Raw genomic sequence first — 20,572 nt, forward strand, 5'->3', positions numbered from 1 at the left:
TTGGAGGATTAGAAGAGAAAATATAAGCAAAGTGCTCAGCACAGGGCCCGTGCACGGGGAAGGAGGTGCATAAGTGGGACTAATTATCTCTGTAATCTCCCCACTGGCTCCACTCCCCTGGCCCAGGACTTAGAGGGGCCTGGCTGGGAGCAGCCTGAGAGGTGGTGCAGCCCTCCAACCCCCTTCTCCTGCTCATCCTTCTCCTCCTCTCTCACCCTTGCTTCCACCCCCCACCCCGCCCCCAGGCAACTGTTCACTGTGCCTTTCTGTCAGGGCAGCCAAATTGGCCAAATCTCTGTAATGCTAAAAAATTGGCCCATTTGCTGGCAGAGAACATTCACAGAAGGGGAGAGCGGTGTGCATCGCAGCCACAGATGAGCGGGGCGGGGTGAGGGGGGTGTGGGGATGTGGTGGGGCTTTGGGTCTCCTGGGGGAGCCATCACGGCCCAGGGAATGGGCAGCTGCCAGGGTGTGTGTGTGTTTGTGTGATTGGGGCCCCACGGTATGCCAGACATGCTGCTGGGGGCTTTCATAGCATCACTTCCTATAAACCCAGCAACAGCCCGGAGGCTTTGCCCTTATAATTATTCCCATATTACAGATGAGGAAACTGAGGCTCAGAGACAGGAAGGACTTAAGAAATAGCTCAGTGGGTGTCAGGGAGAGGACTCACCCCCTGGTCCCAGATTCCACTGGTCTCCATGAAGCCCCCTTCCCAGTGTCCCAGCAACCCCCAAATGACCCAGGAGCCTGGCTCCTGAAGTCTCTGCCCTCTGTCCTGCCTCCTGGCCCTGCCCCATGGGGATTTCTCACTGCACTGGGGCAGCCGACCAGGCAGTTCACCTTGTTGGGATCAGCCATACCCAGATGCTCCTCAGGGGAGAGGATGAGGTGTGGGAGGAGGTCCTGGGTGCCCGGATGGGGATGGGGGAGAGAGGTAGAGGGCTTCTGGCTGGCCCCAGCCTTCCCTCCAGGAGGTGCTTACATGAGAATGCCCACCTGTGCATTATCTCAGATGGACATTATTGTCCCCATATTTGAATGAGGAAACTGAGGCTTAAAGAGGCCAAGTGATCTGTTCACAGCTAGGAAATTGTGGTTCTGGGATTTAATCCATATTCATCTGACTCCAGAGCCTGAGATTTTTAATCCTTTTTCTCCAGTGATAGAAAGCTACCTCACCAGGTGTCGTGTCCTATTCAAGGACAGTTTTAATCCTGAAATTGTTTTCATTCATTCTTTCATATTCTATAAATATTAAGTACCTCCTAGTGCCAGCACTGTGCGCTGGGGACACATGATGGATAAGACCCTTCCCTGCTCTGGGGCCCGGCTGCTGCATGCAGCTCCCTCACTCCTGCAGACCCCGGGAGACCCTGGCGACCTCTGCGCTGCTCGGCGATCCTTGCCCCTTCCCTTCCTCTCTTGCTTCCTTGCTCTGCTTACACAAAGATGCCAGTGAACCGAGCTATATGGGCACAGGGTCACCATGCCTGCCCTTGAGAGGCCGAGGGAGCTGCTGGGGGTCCTTCCTCTGCGGTCCCCAGCCCCCATCTCCTACTCCGTCAGACCTCAGGCAAGGAGGCAGGCACCTGGCTGTTCCCTGAGGATATGATTGACCTTTTGGCCCCCCTGAATGACCAATACAACAAGGCCAATGCCCTGGGCTGAAGAGAGGAAGGCTGGCAGCCTTGGGAAGAGCCTTCTTTTCTGGCTACAGTCTAGTCCTCTGTCCCGAGATATCACCAAGGATCCTGCTGAGCTGCTGCATGCCCTGCCCCCCTGGGCAGCCACCTCCCTGCCCCCCGCCCCACAGGCCTGACTGTTCATCCCCAACTTGGCCACCGTGCACAAGAGGTGAATGAGCCCCCAGAGTTGTGGCCCAGAAAATGAGGGGATGCTGAGGGAGATGGGGCACTCTGGCCTCTGTCTGGCTGGAGACAAAACTAGAATCCAGCCTCTCAAGTCATATGGCCTCTTTTGACCATCTTCCTACCTCCATCCCTGGCAGAGTTCAGCCAGAGGGAGGCTTCATGTAGGACTGCCAAGGCCCAGCAAAGCAATGAGGTGGCTGGCTGCTGCTGGGTCCTCAGGAAGCTGGGCCAGGAGGAGGGGATGCCTCTGATCGCTAAATCCTGAGTAGACAAAGTGTCTCTCTCCCCACTGTCTTTTCCCCTTGTCCTCTGGCTTGATTCCCTAGGCTCCTCGCCCGAGAGGTGGTGATGTATATTGGCTATGACTTTGGGCTCTAGTATCAGGCAGTTTCGGTTCAAGTCCTTCCTCTGCTACTTTCTGGCTCTGTGACTTTGGGCAAGCTCCTTCACTGTGCACTTTGGTTTCCCTAACTGTAAAATGGGAGGATAATACTGGCATCTACTTGTTGAGTATCATGAGAATTGAATACGAACAAATGCCCTTTATTAGAACAGTGACCGGTACAGTGTGAGCCCTGATGGCAACGAAGGTGGTGGTGATTTTGATGGAAATGATAATTGAGAAAGGGGTGGTGATGACGGTGGGTGGAGACAGTGATGGTGAACTTGGCAAAAATTATGGTGGCGATAGAGAAGGTGATGGTGACGGTGATGGTGGTTGTGGTGGTGACGCTCACAGTGATGGTGATGATTTTGGTGAAAATGAAGATGACGGTGATGATGAATTTGGAGAAAATGGTGATGATGGTAGAGAAGGTGATGGTGACGCTGCTGACGGCAATGATAACGGATGGTGACAGTGGTGCTGATGGTAGCAGAGATGGGGATGATGAAAAGGATGGGGTGATGCAATTCCTGGCCCACAGGAGGGGAGAGAACAAGCAGAGAGAAAGGAGGTATGAAACAGGTGCTGATCAGTGACCTTTCACCTGCCCCACCCAGCAAGGCCCGGCTGCTCGTAGCCCACCACCCCTAGCCAGCCTAGGAGAAAGTAGGGGCCTTGCTTCTTTCCAGCCTGACACTGACCGGGCATTAGTCTGGGCTCCGATCTGGCCATAGCCTCTTGGACCCATCTAGGCCTCTGGGGAGTGTCTACAGGTCCCAATGGACAGAGCAAGCCATGCCTCTCCTGCCTCAAGGGACTTGTCAGCAGGTGACCATGGTGTCCAGAGTGGCAGGCATAGCGCTGTTCATGGGCCTTGGGCAGGGGTCTTAAGGCTGTGGCCCTTCCCTCTAGACTCTGAGGAGGGTCAGGGTAGGGCGGTGGAACTCTGGCAGGCTCCGCAAGAGCGGACAGTTACGTGGCTTGGAGGGTCAGGTTGACATAGTGCTTCTGAGTTTGTCGTCAGATCACCTCCAATCCTCTCCACCACGGACAAGCCAGTGGGTCTTGGCTGTTTCTTAATCCCTGAGTCTCAGCTTCGTCACTGTCCTGACACATGGAAAAATAATGGTATCTACTTGGTAATAGCTATTTTTGTGATAATCCTATGAATCAGGAGCTCAGCAAAGTGCCTGGCATCTAGGAGTCACTTGGCAGATGTGGCCTTTGTTGTCTCTGATAGGCTGCACAGATCCTGGCCAGGGCCAGACCCTGTGTGCTCATGGGCTGGGCCAGGGGCTGGGCTGGGAACTCCTGCTGCTGGGCCTCGTGACAGGCGGACTGGGCTGGTAGTCTGGGCTCAGACGCCCTACCTCCCTGTCCCTTCCCCGTGCCAGGCGGCTGGCCCTCAGTTGCCCCCATCTCCCAGCCTCCCCCTGTGCCCTCTCCACAGGCTGGTGAGGGCTCTGACGTGTGAAATAAAAAGGGATTTTAATTACCTCTCAGCAAAACAGCAATTAGAGAGAATCACAGCACTACAGCAGTCCCTCCCCCACGTCCTCCCCCTGCCACGTTCGCCTTCACCCCTTTTTCTCCAGCCCCCCCAAGCTCTGAGGCTGGATGGAACAGGAAGTCCTCCAATTCAGCTCAGACCCCCTGTGCCCCAGGGGTGGGGTGGGGAAGCCAAAGGACGGGAGGGTGTCTGTGCTGGGGGCGGGGCAGGGGTGCAAAGGGGCGCTCAGGTGGGGCCTCCCTGTGCCTCCATACCCTGCAGGCAGCCGGTACCCACCTCTCTGGGGTCTGTGTGGGCCCCCCAGGGCTATGCATCCACTGCGTGTGCCCTGGTACACTCCCGTCCCTGTGTGTATGCGTGGCTAGCACGTGTGAACACCCGTGTGTGCATGCAAGCATGTCAGCAGCCTGGGGCAGTGCAACCCCTAGGATGAGCCCGCCACACTGGGAAACAGCACGGTTTCCAACAGGCTTTTAAGATAATTGCCTGTGACCCTGAGCTGTAGCTCTCTGTCCTCTGTCCGCTGGCTCCCCCGTCCCCTGCCCCCCTTGCCAGGGGTCACTTCTCTGTCCATCTGCAGAGCCTGGGGCACCTGTGCCGCATTTGGGGAGGGGGCCAGAGAGGGCGGGGCGGGGTGTCCCCACAGGTGGCCTGAGGCTGGGGGAGGTGGTGGGTGGCTGATTGAAGCGGTAATTGCAGGCAGCAGGCCCTAGCTAATGCACGTTATGATTAAGCCCCGTTACTGAGGCGCTCAAGCACGCGGGTGGGGCGGGCGGCGGGAGGAGGCCGACTGTGTGCCGACCTGCGCTGGGACTGTCTGACGGTCTTTCTCATGGGGGGCAGGCAGGCGGGGGCCACTGCCACCTCTGTGGTCCCCTCCCCCTCCAGCACTGTAGCCTGCCCAGCCGAGACAGGAGAGCCAGAGCCTCAAGGTAGGAAAGGCATCCCCCAAACACACATGCCCACCCCTGGGCAAAGGTCTGAAAGCCCCTGTTCAGTTCTCTCAGGGCCCCAGCCGGCTTGGGAGGAGTGATCTCCCGGCCATTAATCCTGGGGTTCCGGTGGCTCTGTCAGGGCCCTCCTGGTAACCATAAGCCCCCAGCCTCAGTGCCTGGCAACATCCTGTCCTTGGGTTGCAGAAGCCAGAACAGCTGCATTTGGACAGCTGACATCAGGGACCCAGGCCCACCCCATTTCACTGGGGGCCATAGGTGCTAACCAGGGACCCCTCCTGCCCACTGGGATGAGGATAGACCCATCCCCTGCACTGTGAGCCCTGAAGTCGGGACTACTTCTCCATGGAAAATGGACCTCATCCCCCTTCTTTCACAGAGGCCCAGAGAGGTTATACAACTTTCCCAAAAACACACAGTAGGGCCTGGGTCAGAGTGTTAACCTAGTATTCCAGCTTGGACACTCACAAGCTGTGTGACTTTGTGAAAATCACTTAACCTCTCAGGGCCTCAGTTGCTGCCTCTATAACATGGTGATAGTAGTAGCACCTACTCCTAGAATTCTGAGGATTAAAGGAGGTAGATAACTTAGCACTTAAAGCCCAGGACCTGGCCCAGGAGTCAGCTGCTAATATTCTCACACAAACTTTGCTCTTTCACCCGTATCTTCTGCGGTAGGCAAAATCCTAAGATGCCCCCCAGGATTCCTGGACCCTGGTGTACACACATACTTCTCCCTGTTATTCAAGCAAACATAAATCTAGGTACTATTATGAAGGGATTTTGCAGATGGAATTAAGATTCCAAATCAGTTGACCTTAAGATAGGGAGATTATCAGACCTAATTACTTAGGCCCTTTAGAAGCAGTTTCTCTGGCTGGTGGCTGAAAGGTAGACAGATTCCAAGCATGAGAAGAATGCAATGTGGGAGAGATTTTCCATTGATGACTTTGGAGTTGGAGGGGTCACAAGGCAAGGGACGCAGCGGCCTCTCCAAGCTGAGAGCAGCCCCTGGTTGATAGCCAGCAAAGAAGGGACACCTTGATTCTCCAGCTGAAGGAACGGAATTCTGCCACCACCAGTGAGCTGGGAAGAGGAACCTAAGCCCCGGAGGGAGCCCAGCCCCAGCGGACCCAGACTTCAGCCCTGTGAGGCCCTGAGCAGAGACTCCAGCCGCGCCACGCCCAGACTTCTGACCTACAGAAACGGAGACAATAAATTCCTGTTGTCTTAAGTTGCTACGTCTGTGGTATTTTGTTACACAGCAATAGAAAACCAAGAACCCACTTCGGTAAGTTCTGGCAGAAGGCCCTAGGACATCCCGCTAGGAGGGAGCTTGGTGCCAGGCTGAGGGCAGCAGTGGGTGGATGTGCTCCCACTGCCGGTACCCCTGCGAGGCCAGAGCACCTGCCTGGGGCTATAAGGGGCAGAGAGGAGGCAGACACTTGGCCGCGAGGCTTCCTGCTTGGGGGCCAGCGGGGGGCTGGGGACCTTGGCATCCTGCTGCCTGTCCTCAAATCTGACCTATCACTGCATCCAGAGGATGTCTGTGGGAGCCCCTCGCCATGCACCACCGCAGCCCACAACCCAGGGCGGGGGCCTCAGGCAGAGGCGAGTGAGCATAGGTGTTGGATGGGAGCTCTGATTCCGGACTCCTGCCCTCTATCCTGAAACTCCTCATCAAGGACAGCGCCCCCCTGCAAAACACACAGCCTAGAGGGGGGCCCCGCCCAGGGCCAGGGCCCTGTGCCCAGCCCCCAGTCTCTCTGCGCCCTGCTGTCCCCTCCCCTCTGCAGCCCTGCTTTCTCTCCTGCAAGGGACAATTAGTGGCCTTGGCTTTAATTAGCTAACGATCCCCTTCAGCTCCAATCACTTGAAATGACGAGGGAGTGCTGGGGGAGGGGACCTCAGCCCAGTGACCCTGTGAAGCCTGCAACAGGCCCTTCAGGTCCTGCTGGCTTCTCTGGGCTCTGCCCATCCCAAGCCCCGCTCCTTGCGTCACAGGCGATGGGCTGCGGTGACCCTGACTGGAAGATGTGTCCTAGCCTCTGGGGTCCATCTTCCTATTCCCCACCCCCAGCCCCTGTGGCCTGCTTTGCATCCTGCGGCAGGAGCTGAGCCACCTGTTGTGGCCTGTCCATCATACAGTGAGCCCAAGGGGACTGACTGTCAGAGCTAGAGGCCCGCAGACCTCAGACTCTCCATCCCCTCTCCTCCCTGCCCCCCTAAATCACCACCCCACTTGGGCTCTGTCCGCCTGTACCACACCACAACAGCCTGTGGCCAAGGCCCTGCCACTCAGGCTGGGCAGGAAGGACAGGGTGATGGGGACATCTGGGGTCCCGACAGAACTGAGGAAAAGAGACCATGAAGATGCCAAGTCACAAGACAACCTCAGGTGGGGACAAAGGCGGTACACGATGTACCCAGGGCAACAGACAGAAAACAACTGGGCACTTCAGACAGCGAGACCCACGAAGGGCCCTTGCAGGTGGGGTGTGGAGGGGAGGCCTAGGCCCAGCTGCAGGCCCTGAGATTCCTCCTGACGTCTCTGGGCAAAGCCAGCCTTGGCACCTGCTTGGTCCCCAGCATTCAGCACTCCCAGCACAGTTCCTGGACTGAGATCCCAGCAGGGCCCTGGCTCCGTGCTGCCTTCCTTTGGGCTCCGAGTGCCCGGCCTGTGCCCCTCAGAGTGTCCTTTCATCTCCCAGCTCAGGGTGTGCATGTCCTCAAGAGTCCAAATGCAGCAGACATGGGCTCAAATCTCAGCCTCAGTGCTTGTGAGCTGGGTGAACCTGGGCAACTGTCTTTCTTTCCCCGGGCCTCAGTGTCCTCCCTGTAAATTGGGGCCAATGACAAGGGCCTCCTGGTGAGGATACAGGGACTCAGTGCGGGGAAGCAGGCAGAGAGCCTGGACAGAGCATGCGCACGGGAGCTGCTCCATGCGTGTTACTGTCGGGGCTCCACCACGGCTCTGGGGGTGAGGGCAGCCCAGATCCGAGCAGGGGCCTGGTCCGACAGCCCAGACCATGCACCAGGCTCCAGGGTGACCACATGGTCATGTCTGTCCTGCAAGGAGAGAGGCCCTCAGGCAGCCTCCCTCAGGTGGGGACCTGCTTGGCCCTAGGGACGAACAGGGGATCCGGGAAGCTTGAAATGGACCTAAATGAGGACAGGAGGGGCACTAGAACAAAGGAGTGAAGGTGGGAGTCCAGTCCCCTGAGGAGGCAGGACACTTGTCGGAGCTTGAGTGAGGAGACTGGAAAGGGGGCTGGAGCCAGACCAAGGAAGGCTTGATGATGGCATGGAGGGTGTGGGTCGGGAATGGGCAGGATGCAGCAGCCGCGGAGCCTGGGTGGGCAAGGGGAAGAGATGCCCTTCCTCCAGTAAGGAAGGGAGAAGAACTAAGGGCCGGAACTCAAACAGGATGGGATGGGAAAGAGGCGAAGAAGAGAGAAGCCTTTCCAAAGCCGAATGCTGGGACTGAAGTAAGGAATGAGGAAGAGGAGAAAAGTTAAAGCTGAGCTGGGCTTGGAACGCAGGGCGCCTCCCCAGCCAGCAGGTACAGGTGGGGCCTGAGGACAGAGGGCAGAGCTGGGAGCCTGGGCCACCACCTGGGTGTGAACAAGACAACTTTTGTCCCTCGTCTGGGGATGGTGACACTGGGGACTTCTGTGTGGGAGACGCTGGTGTATACCCATGGGTACAGGGCACTAAATCACACAGCTCGTGGTGTCCCATTTACTTAAAAAATAAAGCAATGCTGGCATGGGCCTAGATGCTCATGCTGAAGTGGTCACAGAGTTTACCTTACCTTGGGGAGGGCTGGGAACGGGACGTGTGTGAAGGAGGGCCTGCTTGTGTTGTTAAAGTCTTATAAGGCAAGAATGTATTTCTGTATATTTCTTGTATGAAATAAAACCTGATCTAGAGTTTGGTAGGTGACCCCAGAGAAGAATCTGTGCACAGCGGGGATGGAAGTCTACCACAGGGGGCATTGGGGAGGGGAGGAATGGCCCCCTCTTGTCATCTGATGGGTCCCAGAGCCAAGGAGAGCTGTGTGGTGGGACTGAAAGCCTGGGCAGGTTTATAGGTGGGGCGCTGCCCCAGTGTGAGACCTGGCGCTGGGAGATACTTCACACAGGCTGTTCCATGAGCCAACCACAGCTGTGTGAGAACGTTCCATGTCTATCAAATACATCGGCTGTGCCGGGCTCCGGGCTACACAGCTGAGTAAGATGCGGGAAGTGTAGTGGGTGCCCAGGGAGGGCGAGCCCCCACCCATGGAGGTAGCACAGGACCAGAGGAGAGAAGCTGGCATCCCAAGAAGGATGCGTGGCAATTGGCCAGTGGAAGAGATGCTGGGAGAAGGATGTTCCAAGTGGCCGGAACAGCAAGTACTAAGTCCCTGCGGTGAGTGAGAGCCAGCTAAGGTCTGGGAAATGACAACAGGTCACAGTGACCAGGGGAAGAGAGGTGGGGGGTAGACAGACAGAGAGAGGGAGAAGTGCAAAGAAGGATGAGAAGAGGTCACTGCCTCGGGGCCACTTCGGTGTGAGTTCTATCCTGGGGGTGAGGAGGGGCACTGCCAGCCGGAGGCCAGTGGGGGGACTGGGGCAGCTCCCTAGGCTGGGGTGGGCATAGCAAAGTGTTGGGACCTAGCAGAGGAGCTCAGCTGGGGGTCTGCACTGGGGAGCCTCTGGAGCCCAGCCCAGTGAGGGCCAGGAAGTTTGGGGGAGGAGATGGGCAAGGCCAGGAAGCCCAAGGGCTGTCCTCCCTCCAGGCCCAGGAATCTGAAAGCAAGTGGAGAGCAAGGTCCCTAGCCCCTTGCCTGGCCAGGAGCAGATCCCACTGGGAGCTCAGGCAGGACCAACAGGCACCCTGCTCACCCCAACTGGTGATAGCTACAGCGTGGAATGAAGGCACAGGCTGGGTGGTGGGGTGCATTGACCCTTGTGCCCAGCTTTCCAACAGTAGTCTGAGTCAATACAATGTAGTGGCTGCCCGGCAGCTCCGGCCTTTCCCACCCCCTCCCTGCCACCCTGGCCACTTGGGAGAGTCATTTCATTCCTCAAATTAAAAATCCATTTTGTGCTGTGAATAATAGATGGAATGAGCCCTGGGAGGCTGGGCGGAGGATAGGAAGCTGGTTGGGGGACATGTTTTCCAAGGCAAGGAAGATCCTGCGGAACTGTTGGAGTGGGAGAGTGGACTGGTGGGGGTGGGAGGGAACAGGGGGGCATCTCCCAGAGCAGAGGCAGGGCTAGGGGGTTCAGGTTCGAGCAGCAGGCAAATAGAGGCCCAGTCTGTCCCTACACATGCAGGCCAGACAGGTGCAGAAATGGGTCTGATCACGATGGGCTCCAGGCTGGCTTCAGGGCAGCAGCCCTCCTCTGAGGTCAAGCACTTAGCACCTCACTTGGTGGAAGCTGAACAGATGGGAGTCATTAGCGTGGGGACTGCTGTACCCATACAGTGGGGCAGAGAAGGGGCTGCTCTGACTCCTTCCCCAGAATCCAGACCCCGTGATGCCCCGCCCAGCAGGGTGGGCTAGAATCTGGGAAGGGAAGAGGCAGAGGCTCCCCTCACTTCTGCCCCTAGCGCTGCGCCCCTTTCTCTCTCCGGCCAGCTGCAGCCAGCGCTCCCCTGCTCTCCCTGCCCCAACCAGGCATCCAGCTGCCCCCTCAGGGCTTGGCCGCATCCTGCCGTTCTCCTGCTCCTCAGTCAGGGAGTCATTCTGACGACGAGAGGGGACACCGCGAGATTCACAAGGAGAGTGAGGAAGCTGGGGGCCAGATGCCTAGCGCCCTGCACGCAGCTTCCCTTTCCGAGGAGGGACAGAAGGGCCCAGGAGGCGGGGCCTGGTCGCTCTTTATTGGTGGGCGGTGCAGGGGGACTAGGACTGAGTGGTCACGGGCCCAGTCCCCAGTCAGCTCCCGTGGGTCCTAGCTGCTGCACTCAGGCCTGGGGGAGCCTCTGGGCTGTGATGAGGGATGAGGTGCTGTACAGAGACGCGAGATGGAGCCAGGCAGGCAGACAGCGTGGCCTGGCCGGGAGCTGGGAGGCAGATGAACAGATCCATGGCAGCTGAGAGCCTGGGAGAGGGATGGCCAGGAGGGGGGTCCTGCAGCTGACCTGGGAGGGAGGGGGGATGGAGGAGGAGCTGAGGGCCTGGGTGCCCCACCCCTCAGTGACTGGAGCAGCAGAGTCCCTGGGGAAGCATGTTTGCCTTTGTGCCTTTCTGTCGGAAGAGAGTCGGCTCCCTGAGACAATATCCATTTTTATATTTCTTGGAAATTTCGCGGCATTCATTTCAGGGAAAATAAAAAACTGTCATTGTTGGAGAAATGATACCAATCAGGACCTGAAAAGGCTGGAAAATTATCCTCCTGGAGACACAAACATTGAGGGAAAAAGGCAGATTAAAAGCACAAAGAGACACTTTGCCACCGCCCTGCCCTCCCCTCCCCCTTTATGGAATCACCACATTTTACATAATTCCACCTCCCCTAGGTAGAATTAACTGGACGCAAGAAGAACTCACGGGTCAAAGGAGGACCCTGAGATGGCCAGAGATGGAGGCACAGAGTATCCAGAGGGGTAGCTCAGAGGTGGACAGTTGGACAGAAAAGGGACAGGCAGGATGGGGGCAGAGGTAGCCACTCAGGGCCAGTGGCCAGTAGCCGGTATGAGCAGCCCCAGGGAGGGGACAGGGTATTGGGTCCTTTATTTCCTGCCTTGCCCTGGTTTTTATCAGATAGGGCTCCACAGCAGTCTTGGGCTGTCTCTAAGGTTGTTTAGGTCAGTCTTGCAGGCTGGAACCGTCAGGCCTGGGAGTGCTGGTGTTTTTGTGAGGTCCCCTGCTAAGGATGCTGGAAGCAGAGATGGGTAGGGCAGGACGGAAAAAACACGGGTCACAGAAATAGTATCATTCATCCAAGAAGCTCCAAGTTCCGTGTGGGTACAGTGGTGAGTGAGCCTGGCAGAAGTAGGCCTTGTGTCCAGGGGCTGGGAGTCGTGGGAGGGAGGTCCCACATTAAGAAAGCAAATTGAACCAGAAGAAAGGAGTGGGTGGATAAATTCATAGTCCCCCCTGGCTCCTGCAAGGCGGGCTCTTTCATTAGTCTCTAGTTGGTCCCCCGCCTCCACTCCACCGCCTACCCCAGGGGCTTTCAGAGCAGTGGGTACCAAGGCCAGTCAAGGTTTGGGGAGGCGCGTGGTCTCAGCGCTGCGGCCCCTTCTTGCGACAGCCTCTGGGGCTCTTCCTCCACCACTGCCAACCAACACCCCGACGTGTCCCTGGGGGAGGGCTGAGCATGGGCAGGAGCTAAAGGGGAGGACCCAGAAAGCCCCTTACTGAAACCCCTCTGGTCCAGGCGCTCTGCCAGGCGGTACAGGCGCGATTTCAGCGCACCCCACAGCTTTTCAGCGCGTCCTCCTTGCACGGTGCTCCCGTCCTGTGGGCTGGGAGGGCCCATTAGCTTCTTTATTTTCAGCTTGAGCCTCTTTCCGGCGGGCTGGTAGGCATCCCTGAGTGGGAGCACCGGAACGGAGGGGACCTGAGGCCCTCACTCCTCTCGGGGCTGGAACCCCGGAGCCCAGGGCCTGCGCTAGACCCTTGGGAGCGTGTTCCCGAAGCCTCCTTCCCCGCCCCCGAGCTGCCACAGAGCTGACAGGTAGCCGGGATGGAGGCAGAAAGGAGGGAGAGCTGGGGGGCGGGCGGAGGAGGGTGGAGCCGCCCGCGCGCCCCCTCCCTCGGGGCCGGCGGGCGGCGCAGCGAGGCACGGCAGCAGAGGCAGCGGCGGGCGCACGGAGAGAGCGGCCACCCGCCCAGCTCTGCCCCCGGCTCCGGCTCCGGCCCCGGCCCCGGCCCCGGCTCGGGCTCGATCCGCTCTGTTCCCGCTCCGCCCGGGCGCGCACCTGCCGGGTAAGTGGCACCCGAGCCCGCGGCCGCCGCGGCCACATCAACCACCACCTCCGCCGCCACCGCCGCGCCTAGCCTCCAGGCTTTGTCTGCGTCCTCGCAGCTCCGGCTCAGGCTGCGGCTGCGACTCCCGGGCTTGGTTCTCTGGCTCCGCGGACTGCGCGGCGCGGAAGGCTCCGCACCCAGGGCTCGGGGCGCGCGAGGCCAGCTCGCTCTGCGTCGGGGATGAAACTTCGCCCAAGTTTGGGTTCCGGGGAGAACCTGTTGAAGCCGGGAGTGGCCCAGGGCGAGGACGGGGGACGAAACCGGTTCCGGGTCCTTTAGGGCCGTCGGGGCTTTCTCCCTGATCCTGGGCGGGATGGCGCGCTGGCGCGGGCCGCTTGGGAACGGGACTGGTGGGCGTTCTGGCCATTGAATCGAGAAGACAGGGCTGGGGATGGCTCTGCGGACATCCGCGAGGACAAAGTTTGGTTCTTTAGTCGCTTTCTTGAGCGTCTAGTTCCCGTGCGGAAAGCTGAAGGCGGCTTCAGGGTCTGCATAGAAGCGGCACTGACCGCACCTCCTTTCCCCTGCCTCCGCTTTTCCCCTCCCCCCACCTGGCCTTGGCTGTAGCAGGTCCGGAACAAGAAATGCAAAGAGAAGAGAAACAGCCTTTCATTGAAGGCCTGCTACGTGCCAGGCCCCATGCTCGGTGCTCCCCTGCTTTATTACGGGCCTCCCAAACCTGCGGCGGGCATATGTATGCGGGGAGAGGGGAGGTTAAAGAACCCCACTGTGCAGTGTGGTAGATGGTGGCCACTCTGAGCGGTCCCCTTCCTTCATTCTCCAAGTGGCGCAGGGAGGCCAGGCCCCAGGCCCACTCGTTGTTGGGGACTCGGGGTGGCCTCCAGCCTTTGGACCTAGGCCTGTGCCCTTCCTCGTCGTGCTTATGGACCCCGTCGAGCTCCAGTACCCTTCTGAGCCTGTATCTACCTTTCCCGCAGCTGCGGCCCGGGGGAACCATGCACCGGCCCGCTAGGAGCCTGGCGGCCGGGAGCATCCTGTAGCTGAGATCGCCAAGGGCTGCGCGGTGGTGCCCGCGGCGCCATGGAGGCCCCGTATTCGATGACAGCACACTACGACGAGTTCCAGGAGGTCAAGTACGTGAGCCGGTGCGGTGGGGGAGGCGCGCGGGGAACGTCGCTGCCCCCCGGCTTCCCGCTGAGTGCGGGGCGCAGCGCCCCCGGGGCCCGGGCCGGGCTGCCGCGCTGGAACCGGCGCGAGGTGTGCCTGCTGTCGGGGCTGGTGTTCGCCGCGGGCCTCTGTGCCATCCTGGCCGCCATGCTGGCTCTCAAGTACCTGGGCCCGGGAGCGGCGGGAGGCGCCACCTGCTCCGAGGGCTGCCCGGAGCGAAAGGCCTTTGCGCGCGCCGCCCGCTTCTTGGCCTCCAACCTGGACGCCAGCATAGACCCGTGCCAGGACTTTTACTCCTTCGCGTGCGGCGGCTGGCTGAGGCGCCACGCCATCCCGGACGACAAGCTCACCTACGGTACCATCGCGGCCATCGGCGAGCAGAACGAGGAGCGCCTGCGGCGCTTGCTGGCGCGGTCCGGGGGCGGGCCCGGCGGCGCAGCCCAGCGCAAGGTGCGCGCTTTCTTCCGCTCCTGCCTGGACATGCGTGAAATCGAACGGCTCGGCCCGCGGCCCATGCTCGAGGTCATCGAGGACTGCGGGGGCTGGGACCTGGGTGGCGCGGCGGAGCGCCCGGGGGCGGCGGCGCCCTGGGATCTCAACCGGTTGCTGTACAAGGCTCAGGGCGTGTACAGCGCCGCCGCGCTCTTCTCGCTCACCGTCAGTCTGGACGACAGGAACTCCTCGCGCTACGTCATCCGTGTGAGTGCGCCCCCCCTCCCGCACCGGGCACCCCACAAGGGGCTAGGAACTAGGGGTCCCGCGGCCTGGCAGGCCTGCCGCGCGCTCCCTGTGCGCCCAGAAGACGGGTGCGGAAGGGGAGGGGAGGGTAGAGGAACGGAAGGGAGCGCGCACCGGCAGAGCGCGGGAGGAGGGCGCAAGTAATTTCCCTCGAGTAATTGCGGTGTTTAGCAGAGCCGCGGGAGCCGCAATTTCCCAGCCCTCTGGCAGCGGTGAGAGCTCTGAGGGAGGGGTGTACTGATGGGCTGTGGTGACAGGCCTGTCGGGCTGGGGCGGGCTGGAATGCCTGCGAGGCGGGGGACCAAGTGTCAGTGCGCCCCTCACAGGTAGGGAGAGGACAGGGTTACAGGAGGAAAGGTGGCGGGCGCCCCCCTCTGTCCCCAGGCTCGGCCGGTCAGGTGTGTGGGCTTAGACCGGCTTCTCTGGAATGAGGGAGGGGCTACTGTCTTTATGCTCCCCGGGCTGGTGACAGTGGACGCCTGGCGTGTCCTCAGTTTCCCTTCTGAATGGGAATTCAGTCTGTTTGCAGGAGCCGGGAGAGTTGATCTCTGTCCCCATCTCTCCACAGATTGACCAGGATGGGCTCACCCTGCCAGAGAGGACCCTGTACTTAGCTCAGGATGGGGAGAGTGCGAAGGTGTGGGCGCGTGCGGTGGGGTTCAGGGAAGGCCTGGGACTCCGGCGGCCTGGACCAGGGCCTGGTACCGACGGCATCCTTGCCGTGCCCCTCCTGGTGCAGATCCTGGCAGCTTACCGTGTGTTCATGGAGCGCCTGCTCAGCCTCTTGGGTGCTGAGGCCGTAGAGCAGAAGGCCCAGGAGATCCTGCAGCTGGAGCAGCAGCTGGCCAACGTGAGGAGGGCGACTGCTGTGTGCTGGGGGCGGCGAGTACTGGGCGGGGCTTGGTCAGCTCTGCCGTCCGTCCCCAGATCACAGTGTCAGAGTATGATGACCTCCGGCGAGATGTTAGCTCCATATACAACAAGGTGACACTGGGGCAGCTGCAGAAGATCACCCCCCACGTGAGTGTGACCCAGCTCTGGTGGGGGAGGCGCTGATCTTGGGACTCCTGGGCTGTCCCCTCCCCAGGGACGAGCAAGGCCTCCATGGCCATGGACTCACGTGTCCTCTTGTTGCCCCTACCTGACCCCCTCCCTGTCTTCTGTGGTCCCTGCCACCCCACCCCACTGCCCCCATCCGTGGCCCCACAGCTGCGGTGGAAGTGGCTACTGGACCAGATCTTCCAGGAGGACTTCTCAGAGGATGAAGAGCTGGTGCTTCTGGCTACAGACTATATGCAGCAGGTGTCCCAGCTCATCCGCTCCACACCCCGCAGGTACAGCTGCCCGTCACCCGCCTGCTACCCGCCTGCCCCCCAGGCCCCCCCCCTCCCCTGCATCCCAGATCTATCTGCTTGGAGAGCTTTGAATTTCTGCCTCCACCTCTGTCCAGTATCCACCCACTCTGGGGAGGCAGGCGAGGAGCACCGGAAAAGGAGTCCAGACCCCTAGGTTCAGACCTGGCTGTCCCACCTACTCTGTGGGACCCTGGGCAGAGCTGTGAGCTTCCCGGGCTGCGGTTTCCTCATGTGGGGATGGTGAGGCTTGAGTGAGTCTGAAGTCAGAAGGGGAAATGGTGGCCGCAACTCTGCTCCCCCAGGGCCACCTTGAGGAAAGCCTCCCTGGTCTCTGCCCCACTTGGGAAGGACCTGAGGCCTCTCGAGGCCAGTTCTGAGGCAGGCAGTCACCCCAAGTGGCCATTCTCCCACCCCACAGCAAGTCAGAAACCAGTGCTGGCCCTGCCGCATCAGCCTCAGGTGCTCTGCTTGGTGGCAGAGGTGGGTCTGCTGCGTGTGGGCCCAGCCCTCCTCCCTGACTGGGGCTGGGAGTACCTGGAACGACCCTCAGTCCTGTGCAGGTGCTTGGTCCCGCCCTAGGCTGGGGGCTGGGGGCCGGGGCGCCCGCGCACGTGAGCCCGTCGGGACACCCAGCTGCTTCACCTGGCCCTCAGGATCCTACACAACTACCTGGTGTGGCGCGTGGTGGTGGTCCTGAGTGAGCACCTGTCCCCACCGTTCCGAGAGGCCCTGCACGAGCTGGCACGGGAGATGGAGGGCAGCGACAAGCCACAGGAGCTGGCCCGTGTCTGCCTGGGCCAGGCCAACCGTCACTTTGGCATGGCACTCGGTGCTCTTTTTGTACATGAGCACTTCTCGGCTGCCAGCAAGGCCAAGGTCAGGCTGCCCTGGCCTTGAGGGTAGGGGTGCGGGTCCTGAGATGGGCATGAAGTTCTTGCATGGCCTTGGTCCAAGCATGAGGAGCATGGGGAGCCCCGCACGTCCCCCTGCAGCCAAGGGCACCGGGCTCAGCTGAGGGCTCGGCCATCTCTGAGCCTCCAGGCTACTCCTCACCAGGCTTTCTCCTCCAGGAAGCCTACCTGGTTTGTCAGCTGCAGGACCCTCTCCCCACCAAGCTCCTGCCCTCCCTGCTCTGCCATGCTCAGTGGGATGGCCTTAGGAATGCCGAGCGGCAAGTCCTGGGCTTAGGAAGTGGTGCTGAATGATTAGGGGGTACCCCTTACTCCAGGTGCTGGGGGCTCAGAGCTAAGGCCTCCTGGGTTGACCCTTGATTCCTGACCCCTGACCCTGCAGGTACAGCAGCTGGTAGAAGACATCAAGTACATCTTGGGCCAGCGCCTGGAGGAGCTGGACTGGATGGATGCTGAGACCAAGGCGGCCGCTCGGGCCAAGGTGACGTGGGACCCTTTTCCCATTTGTTGGTTCCACAATCACACAGTGAGTGCCTGCTGTGTGCCAAGAGCTGGGATAACAAAAGAGACAAAGACGCCTCTTGTGGAGTTGGCATCACCCAGCCTGCTTTCCCCTTTGCCTGAGCCCCAGCCCTGTGCTGGCCCTGGAGCTTTCTCCCTTAGAGGGGTGGAAGGCCATCTCCTGAGGCCCTGGCCCACTCACCACCCTCTCGCCTGCAGCTCCAGTACATGATGGTGATGGTGGGCTACCCGGACTTCCTGCTGAAACCCGAGGCTGTGGACAAGGAGTATGAGGTGGGCCTGCCCCTGCCCTACCCAGCCTGACCCCTCAGGCTTCTCCAGGCCCGTGGCCGAGACCCCTGTGGAGACCAACCACCACCACAGAGAAAGAGACACAGCCCTCAGCTGACGGACGCGGGGAGGGCGTGGGGCCTGCTGGGTGCTGGTCTAGCCCTGCCCCGGCCTGCCGGTGAGTGCTGCCCATCCCCCATGCAGTTTGAGGTCCACGAGAAGACCTACTTCAAGAACATCTTGAACAGCATCCGTTTCAGCATCCAGCTCTCAGTCAAGAAGATCCGGCAGGAGGTGGACAAGTCCACGTGGGTACCTGGGCTGCAGCTGGGGGGCCCGGTGTGCCATGGGGTGCCATGGGGACAGTGTTCCTTACCAACGCCAGGAGGTTGACGCCTCACAGACACGCTGGTGGGGAGCGAGGACCAGGCCTGCACAGGGTGCGAGTGGGGGCTGTCAGGGTGTGGGACCAGCCCGGGGGACGCCCAGGATGTAGCTGTAGGCTGGGACACCAGGGCATCCTTTAAGGAGGAGGAGACTAGGAGGTAGGGGTTGTAGGGGAGGGAGTGTGGGTCCCCCCAGCTGACCCCAGCCTCCCTCCACAGGTGGCTCCTCCCCCCACAGGCGCTCAATGCCTACTATCTACCCAACAAGAACCAGATGGGTAAGGGGGTGTGTCCAGACGAGGAGCAGGGCCTGGAGGTGGGGAGGGTCTCCCGCTGACCATGGCCTCCCTGCAGTGTTCCCCGCTGGAATCCTGCAGCCTACGCTGTACGACCCTGACTTTCCGCAGTGAGTAGGGAACCTGGCATGAGCCAGAGCTACGGCCGAGGCCGTGTCTGCGGGGTGGGTGGGGACTGCTCAGATGGCCCCATGTCCGGGCTGGGCACCGCAGTCATGACAGCTGCAACCCTGGGTCCCCATAGTCCCACTTCATCTTTGGTTATTTAGAAAAAGGTGTAGGTTTGTTTTTTTTTTTCATTCTTTTAAATGTCCTGAGTCCCCCTTACCTGGTTTGAGGCTTTTTTGCGTGTTGCAAAACTGGAACAATCCTAGTGATGAGGAAAAAGGCCAAATCCCATGTGGGGTGCCTCAGTTTCCCTCCTGTCTCCCTCCAACCCTGTCTCCTCCCCGCAGCCCTGCTCTGTTAGATGCTATTTCCTAAAAGGCAGCTGCACAGGTGTCACGGGCCCCTTTTACGTACCCCATGAGGAAGCTGAGGCACAAGCATTCTGGGACCGTGCAGTCACTGGCCTCCCTGGGCTACCTCGTGGCCTGGCCAGGGCCTCCTGAGGCCTGGGCAGCAGCTCGGCGGGGCTCTCAGAGGGCGGGCGAGGCTGGGGCCTGACGCTGCTGCCACGGGCCCAGGTCTCTGAACTACGGGGGCATCGGCACCATCATTGGGCATGAGCTGACCCATGGCTACGATGACTGGGGTGAGGCCTGCGGGCGGCGCGAGGGGTGGCGGAGGACAGGCAGTGGCGGGCAGGGTGGTGAGGGCCAATGGAAGCCCCGTGGCTCCCCTGTGCCTGTTGGCTGGTGGGTGGGGAGGGCCTTGGTGCCCAGCCGGGCTCTGCGGTGAAGGCCAGTCTCGGCCTGCCCCCACCCGCTGCCCACAGGGGGCCAGTATGACCGCTCGGGCAACCTGCTGCACTGGTGGACAGAGGACTCCCACAGCCGCTTCCTGCGCAAGGCCGAGTGCATCGTCCACCTCTACGACAACTTCACTGTCTACAACCAGCGGGTGAGGCCCCCTCGCTGCCCCCTGGGCCCCTCAGGCCTGGCCAGCGCAGACTAGGAGCGTGCACACCTCCATGCACGCTCACGTGCCTGAACAAACCCAGCACCGAGCTCCGTGCACACCCGCCAGGGTCTGCGTGCACACTGACTTGGGTGAGAGAATGAGTTCGCACAGACTCACAGGCACGTGGGGCACAAAGTGGGGGAGTCCTACCCAAAACCTCTGGGAAAGGGCAGGTGGGTGGAGGCAGGGCCCAGGGAGGCAAGGCCCGAAGGAGGCCAGAGGGCCTTGGGGAGCCTCCAACCTCTTCCCTTCTCGCCAGGTGAATGGGAAGCACACACTTGGAGAGAACATTGCGGACATGGGCGGCCTCAAGCTCGCCTACTATGTGAGCTGCTCCTGCCTGGCCCTCGATCCCCGAGGGAGGAGTGGTGGGGGGCACTGGGGACTGGGCTAGAGACCTAGTCATCCCTCCCTCCCCATCCTGTTGAGCTCTGGTCTTGGAGGGGAGGTGCTGTGCTGGGCACAGGGTCCACTGGAAGAGGGACTCCTAGGCCCCCCGCCTTCCATGAGAGCAAAGAGGGCTGCCTGGAGGGGGTGGCACCTGCCTGGGGTTAGCCTTCTGGGGAGGGAAGAAGGCAGGGGTCTGGGGCGCTCAGCAGGGTGGATGGTGCGCAGAGCTGGGGCGGGTGAGGGCCTGACTGAGTGGAGGGTGCCAGGTGGCCCCGTTGCGGGCACCGCAGCTCCATGCTCTGCACCCCCAGGCCTATCAGAAGTGGGTGCGCGAGCACGGCCCCGAGCACCCGCTGCACCGGCTCAAGTACACGCACGATCAGCTCTTCTTCATCGCCTTCGCCCAGGTGTGCGGGCGGGGCCGGGAGGGGAGGGGGTGGGGCACAGCTTCCAGCCGATCTCCCATCAGCCACCCCTCCGAGAGCCCTGTGGGTTCTGGTGGGGGATCGAGGCCTAGCGTGCAGGGCTTCGTCAGCGGACGCCCGGCCTCATGTCCCCGCTCCTCCCCACCGCCCCCGTCCTGGCCCAGAACTGGTGCATCAAGCGGCGGTCGCAGTCCATCTACCTGCAGGTGCTGACCGACAAGCACGCGCCTGAGCACTACAGGTATCCCAGCTGCCTGCCTGGGCCTCGCCCCCTCCTGTGTCTGCGCTGGCAGCGGGTCGGGGTGGGAACCCCCAGCTGCCTGCCTGGGCCTCGCCCC

At 60.8% G+C, this 20,572-nt stretch overlaps 1 protein-coding gene across 1 annotated transcript in view; it reads left to right on the forward strand.

Annotated features, from left to right (window-relative positions):
• Positions 1 to 12,582: 12,582 nt before the first annotated feature.
• The window catches only part of ECEL1 (endothelin converting enzyme like 1), an 8,535-nt gene continuing 545 nt past the window's right edge, over positions 12,583 to 20,572 (forward strand). The window contains exons 1-17 of the mRNA XM_029225446.1: positions 12,583 to 12,649; positions 13,630 to 14,518; positions 15,126 to 15,194; positions 15,297 to 15,407; positions 15,485 to 15,577; positions 15,767 to 15,891; positions 16,566 to 16,788; positions 17,206 to 17,304; positions 17,544 to 17,618; positions 17,820 to 17,923; positions 18,221 to 18,279; positions 18,356 to 18,407; positions 18,984 to 19,051; positions 19,235 to 19,359; positions 19,679 to 19,744; positions 20,121 to 20,216; positions 20,399 to 20,475. Coding sequence (XP_029081279.1) covers positions 13,733 to 14,518; positions 15,126 to 15,194; positions 15,297 to 15,407; positions 15,485 to 15,577; positions 15,767 to 15,891; positions 16,566 to 16,788; positions 17,206 to 17,304; positions 17,544 to 17,618; positions 17,820 to 17,923; positions 18,221 to 18,279; positions 18,356 to 18,407; positions 18,984 to 19,051; positions 19,235 to 19,359; positions 19,679 to 19,744; positions 20,121 to 20,216; positions 20,399 to 20,475 — 2,228 coding nt within the window. The 5' untranslated portion in view covers positions 12,583 to 12,649; positions 13,630 to 13,732. The remainder of the gene's footprint in view (positions 12,650 to 13,629; positions 14,519 to 15,125; positions 15,195 to 15,296; positions 15,408 to 15,484; positions 15,578 to 15,766; positions 15,892 to 16,565; positions 16,789 to 17,205; positions 17,305 to 17,543; positions 17,619 to 17,819; positions 17,924 to 18,220; positions 18,280 to 18,355; positions 18,408 to 18,983; positions 19,052 to 19,234; positions 19,360 to 19,678; positions 19,745 to 20,120; positions 20,217 to 20,398; positions 20,476 to 20,572) is intronic.

The sequence above is a fragment of the Monodon monoceros genome, unplaced genomic scaffold (assembly GCF_005190385.1).
Source record: "Monodon monoceros isolate NGI ecotype Baffin Bay Population unplaced genomic scaffold, NGI_Narwhal_1 Super_Scaffold_16, whole genome shotgun sequence".
NCBI classification, from domain to species: Eukaryota; Metazoa; Chordata; class Mammalia; order Artiodactyla; family Monodontidae; genus Monodon; species Monodon monoceros.